This window comes from Pavona decussata, unplaced genomic scaffold, assembly GCF_977016875.1.
Source record: "Pavona decussata unplaced genomic scaffold, jaPavDecu1.1 SCAFFOLD_386, whole genome shotgun sequence".
Taxonomy (NCBI): domain Eukaryota; kingdom Metazoa; phylum Cnidaria; class Anthozoa; order Scleractinia; family Agariciidae; genus Pavona; species Pavona decussata.
In genome coordinates, this window is record NW_028145758.1 from 1,544,030 (window position 1) to 1,564,926 (window position 20,897).

Here is a 20,897-nt window from a genome sequence, read left to right on the forward strand (position 1 = left end):
ATCAGGTGTAATATCAGCTGAGAAAATGTAAGTTGAAAAATGAAAAATTTACAGACGTTTGTACGACTGAGGGCCGGGGGTATGACGTATACCCCCAGTGAATGAAGTACAACCAAACTTGTTTTGCGGCTGTTTTAATATTGGGTGTCTTGGGTGTCTCGAGTGTTGTTAGAATGACTACCAAATGCGGAAAAGATAACTTCTGATGGTATGATGAATAAACAGACGCAAACATTAAATTTCTAATGTTTTTATTTTTCGTGTTATATCATTTAATGCTTTCTGGAAATTTTTTAAGGCTCGGAAATTTGGCATGGGGTTTTTGGGGGGTTAATTTTTGGTCCAGGGATTTTTTTTTTTTTTTTTTTGGGGGGGGGGGGGTTGTTTTTTACCCTTTTCAGGGTAATGGGCTCCTGCCTTCATTCGATCATCCCCGTCACTTGAAATCTGGAGGGACCCCCCCCCCCCCCTTCACTGGGCCCACAAGGCGACCTCAAAGTGGCTAATACTCCGATATGGATGGGACAAAAAATGCCAGCAAAGATATTTAAATGAGATTTTATAACATGAAGGAGAAAAAAAAAGTTATAAATTTTGGTATATTTCTTTGCCGTAATCGGCCAAACAACAACAAATGTAAAGTGACCACATTTTAGGTTTTGTGGGCTGATGTGAGTACATGACGATAAATTTTTCATTTTTTGTATCAATTGGAGTGCCGGTCACACCTGTTCCGTTATATTACTGGATAGTTCGGCCACATTAAGTACAGTGAAACCCGGTTAATACGGATGCCATTCCAAGGGGACATGCCAAAGTGTCCGTATTTAGCGGGCTACTTACAGTCAACCCAGGTCACGCGTGAACGATATTTTTGAAATTTGAACGAAGTTTTGAAATTTACATGTCAGTTTTCAAAATCGCCAACGAGATTTCAGAGTTCCCGTATAAATTTCCCTAGCTTATTGACAGTATAAAGCTATGAATTTTTCTTTACATTGCAAAATTGAATATTTCAAGAATAACAATTGTTTCCCCAAGTATTTTGAATCTTTTTTTCAGTTAATGCATCTTTTTCGGAACGACTTCCAGAGAGATGTCCAACATTTCATTCACACGTCGGACATTACAAAGAGAAATTCAAATGTTCATTTCATTCTTGGAATTACTGTTCACGCGTGACCTGGATTGACTGTAATAGAAAAACATGGAAAAACGTCACAGACACATGTTTTGTCGATACGAAGACTAAAGCAGACATTTTAACGGCAACAAAGCGTTGTTCAGATTTCTTAACTTTAACTATAACAAGTTCAAACTAAAGAAACCTTACGTTCATTTATCATAGTCTCGGGCTAAAACTACTTTGACTACTTTATTGTTCTTGAAACACGACAACGGAACCGAAGTCTTAACAGCATCAGCCTCCAAGTCGATGCTGATAGCGACAAACAGAGGACGTCAAAGAGGAAGAAGACTCCAAGTATTTGCGGCCAAAGGCCAAGGAAGTGAAACTTTCGTTCATTCAAAGTAGACAGAAAATTTTATTTAAGGTGACCACAGTAAAAGAGTGAAACACCGGAAGAAAGGCTGATCAACATGTCACGCTATTTTGTTACTATTTTTTGGGAAAGTTTGTCACTTGGGACACAGAAAAGTTTCCGTATTAACCGGTGTCCATATTAAGCGGGTTAATTATAGAGAAAATCCGTATGAGCTTTTCGTCGGGACAAACGAAAACCTCCGTAATATCCGGGTGTCCGTATTAAGCGGGTGTCCGTAAAGTGGGGTTTCACTGTACCTACACACAGCCCCTAGTCCACACTTGTACACCCAACCCCGCGTTTGCTTTGGTTATGGTTTCATGAGTTCGTTACAGGGGCCCGTTTCTCGAAACTCTTGGAAACTTACAGGGCCCGATAAGTGTCTTTGGTGATCAATGCTTCTAAACAGAAGTCAATTTTTGTTAGCTTTGAATACTAAATTTTAAAATCTTATAATTCTATGAAAACATTGGCCAAGTACCATGTCTGCAATCACTGTATAATCGGCGAAAAAAACTTTAAAATATACTTATATCGGGCCCGGTAAGTTACCGGGACTTTCAAGAAACGGAGCCATACCCGGGAAAAAGATTCGAAAAGATAATCGATATATATTAAAATAATAAATAAATGAAATAAATGGGAATTTTAATGCGATTTCAGTGAGACGTCCACAGAGCGGTTATTCGTTCACAGGTTACCAGGTCGAAATGAAATTTCAAAAGATCTCCATCGCCGAGGGTTCGCTCTCATGTGGAACGTTTGGCATTTTGAGCATTTTGAGAAATAAGCGCGAGGTCTGGTACAGAATAAAGAATAGGTCAGCGGTATCCCCTATGAGCGGCAGATGGTTGATGCAAGCGATGCAACTACCGGCTTCATAACAGCGTTTTCTCGACTAAGAACTTCCTCTTAATTCTCTTTTTCTCTGTTTACTAAACCTTTGAATATCTAAAGTTATAGTTTAGTTATGGCTCCGCAAGAAAACGAAGAATCCCCAAGCGCGACTGGCAGTCCACGCGATGATAGTCCGCCCGGATCACCAGCGAGCCCCAACTGGTCTGCACTTAGAGTAAGTATGAAATATTCATTTACATAGGTTGTGAACTAATTTAGATCAGTTAAAATCGCAAGGATGAAGCGTCTCTTTGTCTCGATTGACACAATGGATCGTACAGTTTTGTAAAAGCTGTGATAAATGTCGCTGCGAAAGGTCCACGTTATTTTGTTTCAAGTCATAGTTTTTTCTCGGTCTTCAAGTTTGCTTTCGGGTTTTAATAATTCTATCAAACATTCGCTTAATAAATTAAAACGTCTCTTTCACCAGGGCCGTAACCCGTCGGCTTAAAATCTTGTAGGTGCAACAAAATTGCAGTAGACCAACAAGTGTTTCGGTATTTTATTTTTTCATTTGGATTGCGTGATCATCGCATTGAAAAGTTTCTACGTGAATAACTGAATTCAAGAAATCATAGAATGATGTAATCCTTAATCTTGCGCTGGAATTGTTCAGTTTCATAATTTATTTAACAGCAAAGTTGATACCCGGAGATTATTAATTCTAAGACACAGTGTGCTGAAAAGTTGCTGATAGACCTGTAGTCTGTTAAATATACAAACTGTACAAAGTCATGTTGTTTTTAAAATTTTTGAGTTAGATTGGTTTAATTTGATCATGTGATGTGATAGTGTTCATCTACAGAGAGACACTAGCAAAGCAAAGTGTCTCTCCTGCGAAAATGTCCAGATGGATATTAGATAAGTGCATACTTAAGTCATCTGCAAAAAATGTCCCAACAACTGGGAGGTTTTTTCCTGTAGATGAGTACTATCCATCATTATTTTTCAATATAGAGAGGATAATAACTAAGTTAAAAATAACAAGATAAAAAAAGATTGGTCGCAGTCTGGTATTCATTTAGGAGAATTTCATAACCATAGGGATTTAGTACTTGGCTGGGCTTAGCATTATTGAAAACCTCCTATGTTTCCAATGTGTATGCGCACTAATGCCACAATAAATAAGAATGCACAGTAAGAATGTATAATGCAATTCAATAGAATTACACTTCAAGAACAAAACTTGTGTAGAGTGAAAAGCATTTCCGATCTTGAAAATGAACAATGACGGATGCCAGAAAGCAGCAGCTCGTAAATAAATCCAAGAGATGAGAGCAGAACATTTTCAATTCCCCCAGCACGTTCTAATTGCATGGACTATAGCACTGTTTGGGTGGATTTGAGATGAGGGCAAGTTTATTTGATTTTTTTTTGGCACCACTTTTTGACGGGCTGTTTAGAATAATTGCCAGAGAGGGGCATTTGAACTCATCAACAATAGATGAGCGTGGGGGAAGTGCCTGTGAGGTTGGTGGAACTAAGAACTGCATTCGAGTGCAGCGGGTAACCATGACAACCCTGTGAGTGGCATCCACCCAGACACCGTCACACTGTTAATCAGTGGAAAACTAACATACTTACCGCATACTTACCAAAGGGCGGGTAGGGTGTGGGAGCAGCAACTTTGTGAGCATGTGCAACGTGAAGCAACACGAACGAAATGATCTGACCTCAACAGGGGAGCTGTAAATTCCCAACAGCCCCTGTAATGTATGCGGCCACCCCAAATAATTTGAACAGAAACTGCTGGCCAGCACTGTCTCAAGTTTAACTTAGCCCAAATTACATTTAGCCACGTTTAATACAAAATCGGTATTTTAACGGAGCACTTAGGACGGTGCCTATTTTTGTTACTGCATATACATTCTGCACGTGTGGAGATGCAGTGTACATAGAGAGGTTTCCTATGGGTAGTGCCTACTAATACAGGGATATTTTTTATGGTTTAAAACAATGCAGAGAAAGCAGAACCCAGCAAGTGCTCTTGATATCCAAAAAGAAAAGTGGAGTTACCGTGCATTTTTCAGAGATAATAAAGCTTCAATTTAGAAAAAAGAAACGCCATACACTGCTTTGTATTTTATGGCTTTTTAGAATAATTGTTGCATAATCATCTCTAAAAAATGTGTGGTTACCCTCAATTTTCTTTTTAGATTCCAGTAGCCTTTGCTAAGTTCTGCTTTTCCCGCATAGTCATAAACGGTGCAAAAATACTTGGCTATTAGTAGGCACTGTCCTTAATAAATCCTGGACATTTATGAGAGAGTGGGCATTTATTGGATTATTTGTGGCTTTTAAGGGAATGTGGTTCTGATTTTAAGTTTTAAGCACAAGGTTCTTATGTCGAAAACTTTTGATTTCAGAGGTACCTGTTGGACAACAAGATTGATTCAGCTTTGTGGCTTACAAGAGTATTTACCATCATAAGCGCAATTCTTTATCTGCTTCCATTCTTTAGGTATGTGTAATAACCTCATTTAATATCATTATGAAATTATGCTATGGTTCACATATATAACAGTGCCTAACAATTTACGCACTGATACTTTTGAAGCCATTGACTGACTGTTCATCATTTTTGGCCCACATCCATTTGACAGTTTGCCAGCATATTTTGTCAGGCAGCTTTCTTCTCATTGTTTATCAACTACTGAATGTCTGCAAACTGACAGATAACTGACAGACATGATAGTGTTGATGGCAGGGAGGGGAAGAGGTGTTCTAACAGTGGACTGTTTCCAAGTAAATGATGCCCCATTCTGTACCTACAATTTAACTCGATATGTTGCTTGAAATCCAAAATAAAGGATCAGAAGTATTAATGATGTTACCTTTCCAAAATCTGACAATATGCTTTCATCTTCTAGTCCAATGTTTAGCTATAATTGCTACAAAAGAGTGTTAATCAGTTCAGCGGCAACTTCAGCTTTGAGGCTCCATCAAAGACTTCCAGTAAGTATGTCAGACATTGCTTTAAAATGGATGTGTCCAGCTTTAGGACCATGAATATGTTGATTGGTAATTTATTGTACAAACTAAAGTTATTCCAAGGCAAACTGGATATAGTGTGAGGAATAGCTGAGGATTGGGAGGTGTTTTTTTTTTAATTGTGTTACACAATAATTGCCATTCAAGGAAAATGCAGCTATAACTCCTCATAACCATCTCGTAATTTAGCAAAACCAATTGACTGAGTATAATTATAATTCAAACTCACAATCTGATTGACTGTACAAGGGCATTTTAATTTTCAATAGGGTACCAGCTGCAAGGAAGGAAAATTCCAAACTCATAAACCATCAAGCTAGAAATAAACCCTATTTACCAGGCACCAGTTGTTCAAACAGCGGATAACTTTATCCAGTGGATAAGTTGCTGTTCAGTGGATAAAATGTATTGGTTGGAATACAGTTTATCCACTGGATAGAGTTATCCACTCCTTGAACAAGTGGGACTAGAATGATTTCTTTGTTGAATAGATCAGTCACAGCATCAGGCTAAAACAAGTTTTTCCAACTTTGATATTCAGCTAGAACCTCTAGCTTGCCTTCTAATCATTAAGTACAACTGCCACCCTCCCCTACTTGTTTTTGTGTAGAATCCCTAGACAGCATGTGTTATAACCAGGGGCCCGTTTCTCGAAAGCCCCGGTTACTTACTGGACCCGATAAGTATGTTTTTAATTATTTTTTCGCCGATTACACAGTGATTACAGACATGGTAGTTGGCCAATGTTTTCATACTAAGAATTATAAGATTTTAAAATTTAGTATTGTAAGCTAACAAAAATTGACTTCTGTTAAGAAACATTCACACCAAAGACACTTATCGGGCCTGGTAAGTTACCAGGACTCTCAAGAAATGGGCCCCAGACCCGAACCCCCAGCCTGGAGGGCCAAGACTCTTCTGTTAATACTGTCTTCCCCTCAATCATGCGGAAGTTCTGGTTGTTTTAAGTTGCTAGCCATATTTCCTCATTGTTGCTCAGCTGCATTATGATTGTAACCGTTTTGTATTTGCACATGTTGTGATCACGTCCTTATTGAGCTGGTTCATTTACCTACTTCAGGAAAAGTGTATTTTCATTGATATAGTACTTAGTTATATTAGAATTACAGGAGACTTGAACTTTAATAGTCGGTTGGGTGATCAGTTTTTTTTTCTGTTTTGTAGAGATTCCAGTTTTCTAGGGAATACTTTGGATTGCTGTTTGCTGAAGACAGTTGCCATTACCTACTGTACAGCATTATGTTTGTTAATTCTCATCCAGTCACAAGTATCCTTTTTTTAATTTGAACAGGATCCGAAATTAACTTTTATAGAATTTTTTTTTTCAGTCACCATATGGAAAAATGTGGTCGCCAAAAAGTGCCAATAACATTTTTCCTTCGCAGTAAAACACAAACCAAACTTTTTGGTTGCCAATTTTTCTTTTTAGAATCAGAACGAAGAGAACGCATTTGGGGCCGCAATGGCGATTTTTCTGCTAACGAATAAGATTAAATACAAACACGCTGATCGTAGCTGTGAAACGTTGTGGTAGATTTAGTTAACAACAGGAAAATCGGTTTTATACTTCAAAATCAGCGGAAAGGTAAAAAGTAAGTGACCAATTGGTGGGCGGCTTTGAATTTTATTTTAATCGATTTGGCTGAAAATCAAAGTTATTGTTTGTATAATGATCGTGGCATGAAATAGTTAATCGCCCGTTGGCGACCAGTTGTGAAATTCTGGTCGCCAGTGCAAAATTTTTAGTCGCATTGGCGACCAGGAAAGCGCAATTTCGGACCCTGTTGAACAGTATGTAATTATAAAATCATATCAAAGAAGCTTTCAAGTGTCATTAGTTTGTGGCGATTTAAGGACGGTGCCTACTAATACCGAAGCATTTTTGTGCGGTTAATGACTATGCAGGAAAAACAGATCTAAGCAACAATATCTCTAAAAAACGCTAAAATATAAAGGAATGTATGGGATTTTTCCTACGTTGAACCTTTGTTATCTCTGAAAAATCAATTTTCTTTTGAGATACCAAAAGCATTTGGTAAGTTCTGCTTTCTCCGCATAGATTTAAACTGTGCAAAAATATCCCTCTATTAGTAGGCACCACTCATAGGAAACCCGAGTATCTCGAGATGCACAGAACGTATGCGCAGTAACAATAGTAGGCATCGTCCTTAAGTTTACTAATTAACAAAATTATCTCAGTTGTAACTCAAGACATGTGAATTCTCAAGTTTAAACTCAGAGTACATGTGTACATAAGTACAGACAAGTTATGCATACATACAGATGTACAAACATACTTGTGTACAACTTTATTTTGCAATGCTGGCCATGATCAACTAAAAGCTGGTTTCCATGTGGGACATCTACAACAATATAAACAAGTTGTCATAGAACTACAGATGTTACAAATCGACATGCAGTACAATATGTGACATTTAATTATGTTACAATATGATAGGCTCCTTGGATATATTAAAATCCAGCCTGACAGTGAGGCCAATAGGACACAAACAAACAAACTGAATTCATGTTTATTCATTTCTGTTGTTTGTGTCCTCTGGACCTCGATATCAAGTGGAATTTTAATATTTCAGAAGCATTGCATTATGTAGTTAAATTTTTGGTCAAAACTGTGCTATAGTTAGGTACCTCTTTTAGCAGACTTTAGAAAATTTTCCTTGGATACTAGAGGAAGACATCATTAGACAAGTGTGTTTCACAGAGAAGTGACCAATTAACCCTTTTTAGCAATAATTTTTCAGAGACACCAGGGATAAAGGTCAAGTTGTAATTCTTTTTTATCCTGGCCATTCATGACCAAAGATTAAACTCATTTGTAGTTTCAGAAAACTAGTAAATTAATTGAAACAAAACTGAACCATTACTTTTTGATTTGCCTCAAAAGTCTACTGTGTTTTAGCTTTTTAATTAAAAGTAATTTACTAAAAATAGATGGAAAAGCTTGCCCCTTAAATACAGTGAAAAATAAATGAAGTAACAGGTTTGTCAGAGTGGGGTGAGGTCGAAGATTGCAAACTCTATGCTGGCTGGTTAAAAATAATGTAATCCGCGTGCATTGTGTTTATCATTTTCCTTGACAACAAATTTTTCAGTTATCTTAATCCCAGTGGCATTGTTTGCTCTTCTGCACACAGTATCATTTACAAAAAAGCTGCTAGATGTGAGTATGTTTTGAAATATCCACTGTTCCTTTTTGTGGTCTTTTAACCTGCATTCAAGATTTGTATAATAAATATATTGTAAGTTTGTTTATATTGTCATTTGTCAGATTCTGGGCACTGGCGGAATGCTTAACATGTCCCTTGTAAGGTAAAATCTCAAGTTCAGTTCTTTGACAGCTATTCTCATGCAGAAGACTGTACTCCTGATCAATGTGGGTTTAATATCCATTTGAGTTGCTCATTCTAATTAGGATTATCCAGCCACGTGCGTGGTTCACAAGATTTAATTCAATAGCCACGAGCAACATTTTTACATCACTTTAATTTAGTATGCTGCGAGTAACTTGGCCATGTGGTTTACTGGTAGCTCAGGCTGTAGTATATTTTCTTTTTTGAGAGGTGATGAGCTTGACGGAATGCCTCCATGGAACAATGTAATGACCATAAAGTTGGGAGACCTGCAAATCGCTAGCACCTCTAAGCAAATCTAGATGCATTTCTATTACTTGCAAAATGCTTATTTAAAGTGTTTCCAATACTTGGCGAAGGCAAATTAGCATTTCAAGTGCAGTATCAAGCTAGACATGCAGGAAGTCTTGAACCAAATTTGGTAAAGAGGAGCTGGTTTCAGGCTTACATAATAAATATAAACAAAAACAATATTAATTACTAATATTGTTTTTGTTTATTGTATGTGGAACAGTCCTGTGCTTGTAATAAACTGAAAGCATTTTATTTATGTTTCTTAGCTCATTTCACTTCAAAAGGTTGTTATCATATAGTGCAGTTGGAATACAATTAAACATGCACACCCAGCGTAAATCTGACCACTGCTATTGAGGTTCACTGTTGCAGTCATCTATTAATAAGTACCAACTTGTTTGTTTTTCAGATCAGCAAAAAGTGCGATTGAGAAAGTACAAACACATCAGCAGGGTCTTCTGAGGTTCATTGCCTGCACAGAAATCATGCTAATGCCAGCTGTTGTTCTTATGATGCTGAGGTGAGTGTACAGATTGTTTTACGGTAATGTAAACAAACATCCATCTTGTGAAGCTGTGCACCTCCCTGACTTTTCTCCGCCTTTGCACTGACCACAAACCAGTTTTTACTGTGTGAACATCAAAGACAAATCCTTTGGCAATGAAGCCAACAAGTGAAGCCACAAAAATTGATTCCTACATAAACATCTTTTAAAACAATGCTACTATTGCCATCAGGGAAACTCTTTGCCAAACATAATGGTTAGCTATAAATAAAATTTCCTGACTTTTCACTGACTTTGAGGGAGAATTATTTTAGAATTTCCCTGACTTGATACAGAAATATTTCCTTACTTTCCCTGACTTTGAGAAACTGTGTTTTTGCCTGGCCTTTTCCCTGACTGTGGCAAGCAACGAAAGGCGATTAATTGATCGATGATGTGTCAGAGAATTAACTCTGTAGTGTACATGTACGTTAAAGTCAGGGTGCATCCTCTTTTGAACTTTTGAATTGACTTTCCATGACTTCTCCAAGTTTTCAATGACCTAAATTTGACCATTTTCTTGGAAATCATCTTTCATTTTGGGTATGTTTTTACTATTTTCTTCACAAACAAACCCAATTTATTTTGTACTTTTTAATGAACATCATTTTCCTTGACTTTCCATGACCCACACCTAAATTTCATGACTTTCCAGGCCTGGAAAATGAAATTCTAAAATTCCATGACTTTCCAGGTTTTTCATGACCCATACGTACCCTGTAATGTGCTAAGTGAACCCATGAAAATCCTACTGATCATTAGCCCTAGTGAGGAAATGGGAGACCGCACAAGGCAAGGAAAAAATTGTTTGACCTCAGCAGGAATCAAACCTGCAACCTCCAGATTTGATTGTCCATTACTCTACTGACTGAGCTTTGAGACCAGACGGTCATTTGTTACAATGCCACAATGTACAATGACAGTTCATTTGCTACAATGAATGGGAACTGAATTATTACTGAATTTATAGGAAAAGTGTAAAGTTTTGTAGCTTCAGAGTTCTGGTTCAAATTCTTGGATGTGTGTGGGTTTTTTATGGAGAAAAGTATACCGGCACTGCCCAAAGGCCATAATATTATGCTGGACATACTCAAGATAAACACCTTCCATTACAACATTTTACAGGGTATTCTTCTTGTTTGTTTTCAGTGGTCAAGTTGGCATTGTTATTCCATTTGTTTACTATCGATTTCTCGGACTTAGATATGCCTCCAGGCGGAACCCCTATACAAGGTTGGTAAAATGACTTATAATATTATTAATAATTAAATAGTAATTAATTATTATTTATTTATCTCGATATCAATTACTGATTCAAAAATGACTCAACACTTTGTTTTGGTGCCTAATATAACTGTCAGCCATGTGGATGAAAATAATAACTTTGATAACAACAACTGCAATAAAAATGATGATGATGATGATGATAATGATGATGGTGATGATAAAAATACTAAAGAGCAAAAGGTGCATTTATTGGAACTGCCTAGAGTAGACATCTTGAGACAGGTCCTAAAGATCTGAGGCTGCAGGCTGTATGCCTTGATCAGGGGACAGCAAGAAGAACCATTGCCGATGCTTCCATAGTGATAATGCTAGATAAAAATAACAACTTTGTTATAAGTCTCGTATCTCATCCAAATAAATATCCTGTCCAACGTTGAGCTTTTTTTCCAATATGGCAATATCCATCCTCATAATTCGCATAAACAGCTATCAGTGATTTCATGGGGAAATATTAATCTAGCCGCTTACTAAACTAAGGACAGTGCCTACTATCACCAAAGTATTTTTGTTTGGTTTATGACTCTGCGGGGAAAGCAGATCTTAGCAAGGGCTATTGAAATCTGAAAAGAAACTTGTGGGTAACCATGCATTTTTTAGAGATAATTAAGCAATAATAAATTCTAAAAAACCAGTAAAATACAAAGAAATGTATGGCGTTTTGTTCAAAATTGAAGCTTTTTTATCTCTGAAAAATGCATGGTTACCCCGAATTTTCTTTTTGGATACCAAGAGCACTTGCTAAGTTCTGCTTTCTCCACATAGTTTAAAACCCCGCAAAAATATAGTTGTATTAATAGGCACCAACAATAGGAAACTTGAGTAGCTTTAGATGCGCAGAACGTATGCACAGCAACAAAAGTAGGCACCGTCCTTAAGATAAGAAATTCCAAGTCGGGATGGTCCTGGTAACTTCATGTAATGGAAATTGGAGGAGACAACCAGCAATTACAACTACTTAATAGGTAAATTGTTTTATCTGTTGCAGACTTCTTTTTGCTGAACTCCGGAGGTCAGTTGAACAACTTGCTGGCCATCCCCGTTGCCCTGCCTCCTTGCGGTCATTGGTGTTTAGGATTACAGCCTTTATTGCCAATTTGGCTCCTCCAGTGGTGACAGCAACAGCACCACCACCTCAAGCAGCATCTTGAAAAAAAAATATTGTTGCTTCTTAGCTACTAGTGAAGTTTATGTACTTAAATATTTACATAGCGAGTTTGTGGAGAATATGATAATTTAATCTTGAATAACAACAAGAAATGGTGTTATCTTGTCCTTCTCCGAGAAATATGGTTAAATTTAGTTTGTGTATGTTGAGCTCAGAAGTGGTTGTATTTATTGCGTTTGAAAGGACTTAAAGAGGATTGTGCACTTGCTAAATCTGGGTGTCAAATTCTCTGTCAAAAGATATACATTTCTCAAAATTTTAGTCAAATTTCAGGGGTCTTGGAGTCTCAATAATTCCTTTGGCAAGGCTTTGAAAATCTTGGGTTCACAGAAAAAATGGTAGTCTCTTCATCTGTTCATCTCAATTTCTTATATACTATTCAAGACCCATTATTTTGCCAAATGGAAAATCAAAGTTCTGTCAAAAATTGAAAGGTTTTTGGCAAGACTAGCCTAACAACTGCCTTTTTTTTGCCTTAAGGACAGTGCCTACTAACACCAAAGTATTTTTGTGCGGTTTATGACTATGCAAGAAAAGCAGATCTTAGCAAGGGCTTTTGAAATCCAAAAAGAAAATTGGGGGGGAATACACATTTTTCAGAGATAAATAAACAACAATTATTCTAAAAAGCAGTAAAATACAAAGCAACGTATGGCGTTTTCTTCCAAATTGAAGCTTTATTATCTCTGAAAAATGCACGGTTACCCCCAATTTTTCATTTTGGATACCAAAAGCACTTGCTCAGTTCTGCTTTCTCCACATAGTTTTAAACCGAGCAAAAATAGGCGCCACCCATAGGCAACCCGAGTATCTCAAGATGCGCAGAACGTACATGTATGCGCAGTAACATTGCTCCAGATATGCTCTATTTCGGCACGGAGACCAATTGTCATGTGAGAAACTTCATTCTGTATAGTTTTAGTTTTTGAGCACAAATTATGCCAAATAAACAAGAACTTTTATTAGCTTATTAGTTTTCTTTTAAGTGCCAGCTGTGTGACCTACACAAAAAATCTAACAGTCTTGTTGAAAATCCTTCAATGAACAATAAATATCTGCATTTACTAAAGCTAAAATGTAATGGAAAGTTACCCAAAAATTGCACAAAATTTGAACATTACAGTTCCTGACTCCAGATATCTCAATTTTAAATGTAAGGGGACATTGTATAAATTGTTCAATTTTTTTATCAGTCATTTTCTTCTTACCCGGCAAAAGTACATATGATACGATGTAACATCACAAGTCATGAGAATTAATGATATGACATTATGACATTAATATTTGCGTCACTTTGATTTAGTGAAGTTTGTTTGAAGTTTCCATCCTTGTCAAACTGTTTCTTTATCATATATTTTCTCTGCTGAGTGAGTTAACCCTATTTTAAATTAGCTCATAAGGGTTGTATTTACAGAAAATAAAAAATAAAATGTGCATATTAAAACCAACTGAATTTTTTAGCCATTTATCGAGAAAGCAATACAAAGAGGAAGGCCTGGTTCCCTCCTGTAAAATAAGTGCAGAGATAAGCAAAAAGGATCTTCTTGCAACGTATAGTTCCAGAAAATACCCAGGGTTTGCACAGTCAGAAATTCTTTAAAATTTGCAAATGAGTTTCCCAGACCTGTAAAAAATTGGAAAAAGCAATAAGTGCTTAAAATTGCTAGGTGAAATCATCAATCAACTTTGTTGAATGAGGGCAATGATGGACACTTTCAAATTGGATGCAGACTCCCAGTTTTCCTTGGATGTCTCCATATATAATGCATAGCTGAATGCCTGATATATTTTTTTGTTATACTTGTGTTCATTGCACACATTACATAACATAACATAATATTTATTCAAGACGAGGAAAATAAAAATATAACACATCTTCAAAACGAAAACTAAAGGTTATCCCTATGATGTTCGCCTAACTTAAAAGATTGAGAAAAAGATTGCTTTCTTAAACACAGGGTTAGGGTGTAGTTATTGAGATGTATTGTTAAATCTCTTGTGAAAAAAGCTGGCTAAATACGCCAGCTATGGCAAGTGGGGTATCCAATCTTCCTGCCAATTTGTTCACATGGGTTGGTAAGATTCTCATGACATTAGCCCCTCTCGCAATTTTTTCCCTCGCTTTTTCTTTTCACAAGTGTGTGCATTGCAAAGGCTCACATGAAACCACATAGCCTGTGTAGCAAGTGTTTCTGTTGTGGTTTTGTGCTTTTTGACTGTGCAGATATTGGGGCGGAAGAGAAACAGAGGAGGGGGGAGGGGAGGGGAAAAAGAGAGAGAGAAAAGGGGGAAACCTCTCCCTCCCTCCCCTACTTGGTTAGTTTCACTCTTGTCCCAATTTCTAAGTCAAACAAGAAAAAAATTAAAAACAGAGAACCCATGGAATCACTTGCTGGGCACTGAAAAGAAGCTAAGGGTGGAACAATATCAATACAAAATACTGGAAACCATTGATACTGGTATCAATACTTGCAAGAAATAGCAGCCGTTTCGATCCATTTCGCTACTGTTCATGTAAACAGTGAGCAGTTGTACTTTTTCCCTCAGATCATGTGAGCAAAGTGACAGTAAAGTTATGCAAATTAGAAAAGTGAACGAGGAGGGAGAGGGAGGAAAAAAAGATATAATAAATACAAAACTTGGCAGTTAAAGTGCTACTACGATCAAAACTTCATGTCACGTATGAAACAATAATACGTTCTTTACAGCTTATCCGATGTGGCTGTACCTGTCTTGGTCACTGAAATGAAGTTTGGGCCCCGTAAATTGAAAATATTGAGCCTTGAAAACTGGTGTTTTCGAGTCCGCCATTATGAATTTATGTTCCAGTGAGCCCGCGGTATGAAAGTGATTGGAGTTGCGGTATTTTTATTCAAACCTATTGTGTTTTTGTCGTGACGTAATACTCTCAACTCGCTGATCGAGCGAGTACTGTAGTCCTCCTTCTCAGAGCTATTTTGACCACAGAAAGCTCTCCTGGATCGTCTTCGCATGATATAGGCAATGGAAATGAAGAAGTCTTGACTCTGTAGAGCTAGGTCCGTCTGAAGAAGAGGTAGCCGAATAAGTTCAGCAGCTAGCGCTTTTGCTACAAGAGAAGGAAGAGCAGACTTTGCTGAGTCGTTCATCTCTCGGGTAAGATATTAGAGATAGAGATTGATATTTAGATGTGTTATTTGCTGTATTAACAAAACAGGCAAGCTTTAAAAGTGTAGTGCCTGGGAATCCTCAACAATTTCTCTTGACTACTAGCCAGTTCATTCCCCGGAGGGAGGCTACCGGAGACTCAGTTGAATTGAAATCGAAGTCAAGTTTAGGTTTTTAGCTTTGCTTTCGAAAGTTTGCCTTGGTGTTAAATTAGAGTGCACAGTTAAGTTTCGGTTCCGAGTAAGCTTACTGTTTTTGCTTTTTTTTACCATGCAAAAAGAATATATATTGTAGTGAAAAGCTCTGTACAATGGCTTGAATTTAAGCTGATCGTTCCCTTGTAATTGATGCTAAGTTTCCTCTTGGTTCAATATTTTCTCAGGTGCAAATGTTCAAATTGCTCCCTTGCAATTGAGCGACTTACCAAGCCTGGAGAGTGCTGGTGCTGCATGGACATCATTGTATCCAGATTTGAATAAGTACAGTAATCAATAAACAAATAAATTTGCAAGGCAACAACAATTTGCAATGATTTGTTTTCTTCCCTTGCACCATCATGAACAATGTAATAGTATTAACAGTCTTTTCTGTGCACATATATATTTTTTTAAGGTGGCTCACATCAGGTTAAACACCACTGCACTGGATGCTTTAACGCACTGAAGAAATGACTAGGTTTATAAATGAAAATGTATTAAGGCATGCTTTCTGGTAACAAGCATCTACCTAGGCAAATGAGGGGAGGAAAAGTGGGAATTTTGCAAATATACATTGAAAGCAATAATCTTGGGAGTTAAAGTTTGTGATTCAGGTATTAATTGAAATTTTTTTGCTTATTCTAATGAAGGGTCAAATCAACCTCACAACAAACATCCTTTGTCCTACATGTCTAAAGGCAAACCCCCAAGCAAGTGTTGATGAGTCTGATACACTGTTGCTGTGGTAACAGTTCTCGTTACTTTCACTTTTGGTGCGGTGAGAGATGGGCAAATGCATGCTACCAAAATGAAGTAAAGTTGAGACTGTTGTGAGCCACCTTTGATTTTTTTCTCAAGGTTGTTCTTCTTGATCAGTGTTTATTCTTAGAAAATGTAGATTCAATTTCATTTGTACAACAACAAATTTATTGGTGAAACAAGATTCTGGCACTCTTTTTCAAATGAACATAAAAATAAAATTATTAATGTACTGCAGACAATGAACCATAAACCTTATTCCAAAATGGCTATCATATTAATATTGTTTATATTTAAATTAGTATTTATTTAAAACCACACCAAAAGAGAAAACATTTGAGTTCTGGTTGCTATACATGGCTCAGGAATGTCTGTGCTTCAGCTCCCTATTAGCAGGGAGCAGGGAGTGGGGAGGGGGGAAGGTGGAGTGTCATGAAAGAATAAGCAGTGAAAACAGAGGGTCACATAAATTTATGCTCTTGCAATCATAATTTATAGTATGACAGGGAGAGTGAGTTATATACAAAAGACAAAATAAAATTTGTTAATTTAAGTCATTATTTAACAAAAGCAAGACAAGTATTAAGTATTAATATATTAATGTAAAGGAAATGTGTAGCATAACGGAGTTATATGATGCCAATGGGCTCTATAGATGATTTGAATTATGTTGGGGCAAAATGGTTCCAGTAAGTAACTTACAGTTTGCCTCCATTCTTGTTTTCTTTTTCTGGTATTTGAGCTACATTGTATTACCTGTTCAGGGGGAGGGTCGTGAAATTTCATTTGCAAAATCTCTACCTCACTCCCCCCCCCCCCCTCCCCACTAATTTCTGACCATTCCCTAAAACAGAAGCCTATGTAATGGAAAGAGTTACAATGAGGAGGCATGATGAATGAAAAGAAAACAGTTCTTTTATTGATTCTATTTGTCAACTGGTGGTTGATGACAAAAGATCAAGAAAAGCCCTTGAGAAAGGTCAGTGCTCTTCAACTGCTAGTTTAAGGAGGAGCACTGGCCTTTTCTTGGCTGTCCACATTTTTCACGTGTTGTGCTCTGCAAGACTTGTTTTGGCCTGTATTTAATAGTAAGAGCTGGGTTTTGACGTTGTTGCAACTCAGCGTCTGAAAAATAAATCAAAATTTAAAATACATTACCAGTTGAATCTAATTGATAAGAAACAACTGAATGTGAGGTTTTCTTAAAACCTTTCTTAAATTAAAAATTCAAACTATTTCTTCAAGAAAACCACTTAAAAGAAAGAAGGAACCCTTTTGTAAACGCCAAAGACCACCTTATCGAAAGCTGAGTGAAAATGGATAATTAAAGTGGTTTTCTTCGCGTTTGTTTGCACAGTTTTCGCCACAAACTTTTGCACAAGCAAAGTAAACACAAGCTTACTCTTATCGCACTGAGATGTTTTGGAAATGCTTCGGAGGGAAAAGCTAGTTTTGGGAGCTAGTTGCACTTACATTATTTACTCGTTCAATCAAAGTTTCGTACTTTAGAAACGCAATATCAAATGTGTATAAAAATTTGTGACTGCTATTTGTATGGGTGCTGAACAAGGTATCGAGGAATCACCAAAGATAAAAAACAATATTCACACATTTCGCCCACTCTACATAAGCTTACCTTTTGCCGCTCCTTCCCCTTCGGAGATTTTTTTCAGGTTCACGATCTCCTGATCGCTTACCCTTTTCAAAAGATCAGGTTTAATTTGTGTTCACTGACTTGGGTGGAATGCCCAAGTGTCCCTCGAACTAAACCGAGAAAATAGCAAAACGCGCAAGACAACAAACTGGACCCACACATCTCTCGTTCTGTCGGCCGGACTCGCATGCAGCGCAATTCCTGCCGCTCGATTAGAGCAGTTGTTATACCACTGAACAACACAGTGACTTCCCACCATTGAAAAAACGAAACATTTTTCGAAAACGTGTTCGAAACCGTATGAGAAGTTAGCCTCGTAGGGCTTGCCTGGGCTTCGAGTTGAGAGTCTGACGTCACTTGTTTTTCCCGGGTGACCCGGCCTCTGTTGTCATTGGACACCATCTGCCTTTGGTAACCAGGCCGCAGGAACATGGCGGTTCAATGGCGGATGAAAATTCGTGGAGTTTGAGCGCAAAAAAATCACACTTTCCTTCATCTTATGAGGATATAACTTGGAGATCATGTACTTTAGGACATAAACTACCAATCAACCGCAAATAAAAGGTATTCGAAAATTTGATCGTAGTAGCACTTTAAAAGAAACAAGTTTTTACCGCTGTAGTATATAAACATTTAACATATATCAGCTGCAAGGAAAGGTTTCAAAATACTGTAAATCTGTTGAAATTAATAAAGGTAAAGGAATTCTATCTCTGTGCAACAAAGCATGTTAATTAACAGCATTTCACTCAAGGTGTTTGTTGACTAATGACACCTTTCAGGGGCATTAATGTGGAAACTAGCCAAACTTTTTGACCAATGTATTTTGAACTTAGCAATGGCTTTAACTTTAGTTTTGTTCCACATCAATACATGCTCTATGTAAACAGTCAATGTAGGCTCGCATTTACTGTGAAGAGGAACCTACAGTGGAAATATACAATGTGCGTGTGTGCCCAGTCACTGCCATCATAGTTAATTGAGGGACTGGTTATGAAACCTTGCTATGAAAGCAGTGGTGCTACAATTTATGTTGGAAGGGCAGCGATCCTGCACAATCCTTTGTTTTAATGTTCAAACTACTGTTGAATATCTTAGCAGGAACGTTTCTATTGGTCAGCTGCTCCGACACATTTCAAAATCTATTGTGGTTTGTGAACGGTCAAGGCCAAAAATGCTAACAAAAACATATAACAACGAACTTTGTGAGGCTTCATAACCATTGCCTCTTATCAACTATGCTGCCATATGCCCGCTTGGCCCTTTTTACAAGAAACAACATAATTTTTATGCATTCTGGTTGTCCAGAGCAGATTGAAATGGGTTTAGAACTAGAAGTCTGAACTTTGTTTAAATAACTAGCCCTAAATTTTAAACCTCCTATGAGTGGAAACCTCTTAAGTTTGAATGGTGTTTACCTATGTGTATATGTATAGCAGATTCTACTACACATTAACTTTTGTCACAAAGTCTTGTGAAAGGAGCCTGAACGTGAACTTTGTATGACAATATTACATGATATTCAATTATAAATTATATAAATGAGCTACTCTGAGAAAATAATTGTGCGCTTTTATAGTTCTCAACCGTCCACGTGTCATAAAGTGGATTTCTAACTCAATTAAATTCTGACTTTGAAGACCACTGGTTTTGTAGCTGGTGCCGTCAGATTGGGTGTCTTGTGGTTTCTTTCTGCAGGTACACTGCCAGCTAACGGCCTTGGAGATGATGTTGCGGCAGGACGCAAGGGAGCAAGTGGGGCAAGTGGTGCCGGTCTGGTAGGTGGGGGAGAGTAAAGCGATGCAGATGGTGAGGTGTTTAACTTGCACTGCATGGGTTGGCCGTCAAGTTTGCGGTTGTGATAACGACTCAGTGCTAACAATGCATGTTCTTTATGCACATACACCACTTCAGCGCATCCTCTGCCGAGCATTTTACAGCTCTTTAAATTACCGATAACACCGAATAGTTCTTCAACATCTTGTTGAGTAACTGCTGGGTGCAGATTGGACACTGTGATCTTAGATGATCCTTCAACCTTTGATGGAGCTGCAGCTTTCCCTGCCTGTGAAGTATTACTCTTCACATTACTGTGATCCAACCTTCCTTCCAATACACTATCTCTGAAGCGGCCACCGGTATTTTGCCGAGATAAGGTTGATGTATAGATGTGGTTTTCTTCAGCCACCTGACTGTACACTGTATGCTCCCTCTCCTTCTCTTTCCTCCTTGCTTCCCTTTCTTGCTCTCTCTTACGAGCTGCGTTCTGCCTCTCTCTTTTCCTCACCTGATTCTCTCTTTCTTTTCGTTTTGCGTCGTCGTTCTTCGCTGTTATAGTAAGAAACCCTCCAAAAACGTTTGCCTGCCGATCCATGTCTTCCTTACTGCGCTCAACCTTGGCTGTAATCCGTATTGAATCTCCCATCATGGTGGCCATTCTTTCAGGGGGTACTTCCTGTCGAGTTGTAACTTGAATATTGCCACCAGTAGCCAGCGTTAGTGACCTATTTTTCTGGTGTAAGTTTTGCCTTTGCTCCTTCCTACGTTCTTCTAGCAAAGAAATAGAACGAGCAACAGGTTTAATCTCGGTTTTCTTCGACACAATTTTTTGTCGCGCGTCACCTTGACCTCCGCCAGGCTTTGATTTGCCTGTGATCTGAGCGCGACCCGCTTGTGTCTTTGTCATTTTCTTTTGAGCCAACGCGGACCTCAGATCTTGCGATCTTTTGGGATTTCTCAATCCTCCAGTTGTTAAACCAACTTTTCTTCCACTTTGCAAAGTTTTACCGCTGCGATTTTTCTTGCTAAACATCTTCAACTTTTGGGATCGTCTCACATCAACAAAGTTTCATTTCCACGAGAAGCTTGTAAACCCTTTAACAATATAAAAGGGCTTTCTATTGGCCAACTGCAACCAATGAAATACTCCGTTAGAAAATTATCTAATTGAGCCCGCCATTGCTTAATTAGCGCGTTTTTCTAGTTAAAAGTTATTTATTCCATGTACGCCTACAGTTTGTGTCTCT

At 37.8% G+C, this 20,897-nt stretch overlaps 2 protein-coding genes and 1 long non-coding RNA gene across 4 annotated transcripts; 1 reads left to right on the plus strand and 2 right to left on the minus strand.

Moving 5' to 3' along the window:
- Window positions 1-2,379: 2,379 nt before the first annotated feature.
- On the plus strand, window positions 2,380-13,562 carry LOC146451558 (transmembrane protein 33-like). 2 transcript variants are annotated; one of them, XR_014859972.1, is made up of 10 exons: window positions 2,380-2,616; window positions 4,808-4,902; window positions 5,312-5,396; window positions 6,618-6,720; window positions 8,567-8,634; window positions 8,743-8,783; window positions 9,528-9,638; window positions 10,812-10,895; window positions 11,935-12,389; window positions 12,421-13,562. XR_014859972.1 is itself a non-coding variant. In XM_085098829.1 (9 exons), the coding sequence occupies exons 1-9, from the start codon at window positions 2,515-2,517 to the stop codon at window positions 12,095-12,097; spliced, it is 852 nt and encodes a 283-aa protein (XP_084954955.1). In that variant the 5' UTR covers window positions 2,380-2,514; the 3' UTR covers window positions 12,098-13,562. The 2 variants fall into 2 exon arrangements, 1 of the variants encoding a protein (XP_084954955.1); XM_085098829.1 differs by having other exon boundaries at window positions 11,935-13,562.
- Window positions 13,563-17,110: 3,548 nt separating this feature from the next.
- Window positions 17,111-18,346, minus strand: LOC146451559 (uncharacterized). Its single transcript, XR_014859973.1, has 2 exons — window positions 17,854-18,346; window positions 17,111-17,342 (listed from the first exon to the last, which is right to left on the minus strand). It is a non-coding gene; the product is annotated as an uncharacterized LOC146451559 (long non-coding RNA).
- A 117-nt stretch (window positions 18,347-18,463) lies between these two features.
- LOC146451560 (uncharacterized) lies at window positions 18,464-20,736 on the minus strand. The gene has a single exon (XM_085098808.1). It carries the CDS (start codon window positions 20,681-20,683, stop codon window positions 19,493-19,495), a length of 1,191 nt encoding a protein of 396 aa, XP_084954934.1. The 5' UTR covers window positions 20,684-20,736; the 3' UTR covers window positions 18,464-19,492.
- Window positions 20,737-20,897: the final 161 nt, after the last annotated feature.

Bases quoted from the DNA above. Each gene is read 5' to 3' on its own strand.
- LOC146451558 (XM_085098829.1), top strand. From the start codon at position 2,515: ATGGCTCCGCAAGAAAACGAAGAATCCCCAAGCGCGACTGGCAGTCCA. The intron at 5,397-6,617 runs GTAAGTATGTCA...TCTGTTTTGTAG, and splicing joins GGCTCCATCAAAGACTTCCA to AGATTCCAGTTTTCTAGGGA. The intron at 6,721-8,566 runs GTATCCTTTTTT...CAAATTTTTCAG, and splicing joins TAATTCTCATCCAGTCACAA to TTATCTTAATCCCAGTGGCA.
- LOC146451560 (XM_085098808.1), bottom strand. From the start codon at position 20,683: ATGTTTAGCAAGAAAAATCGCAGCGGTAAAACTTTGCAAAGTGGAAGA.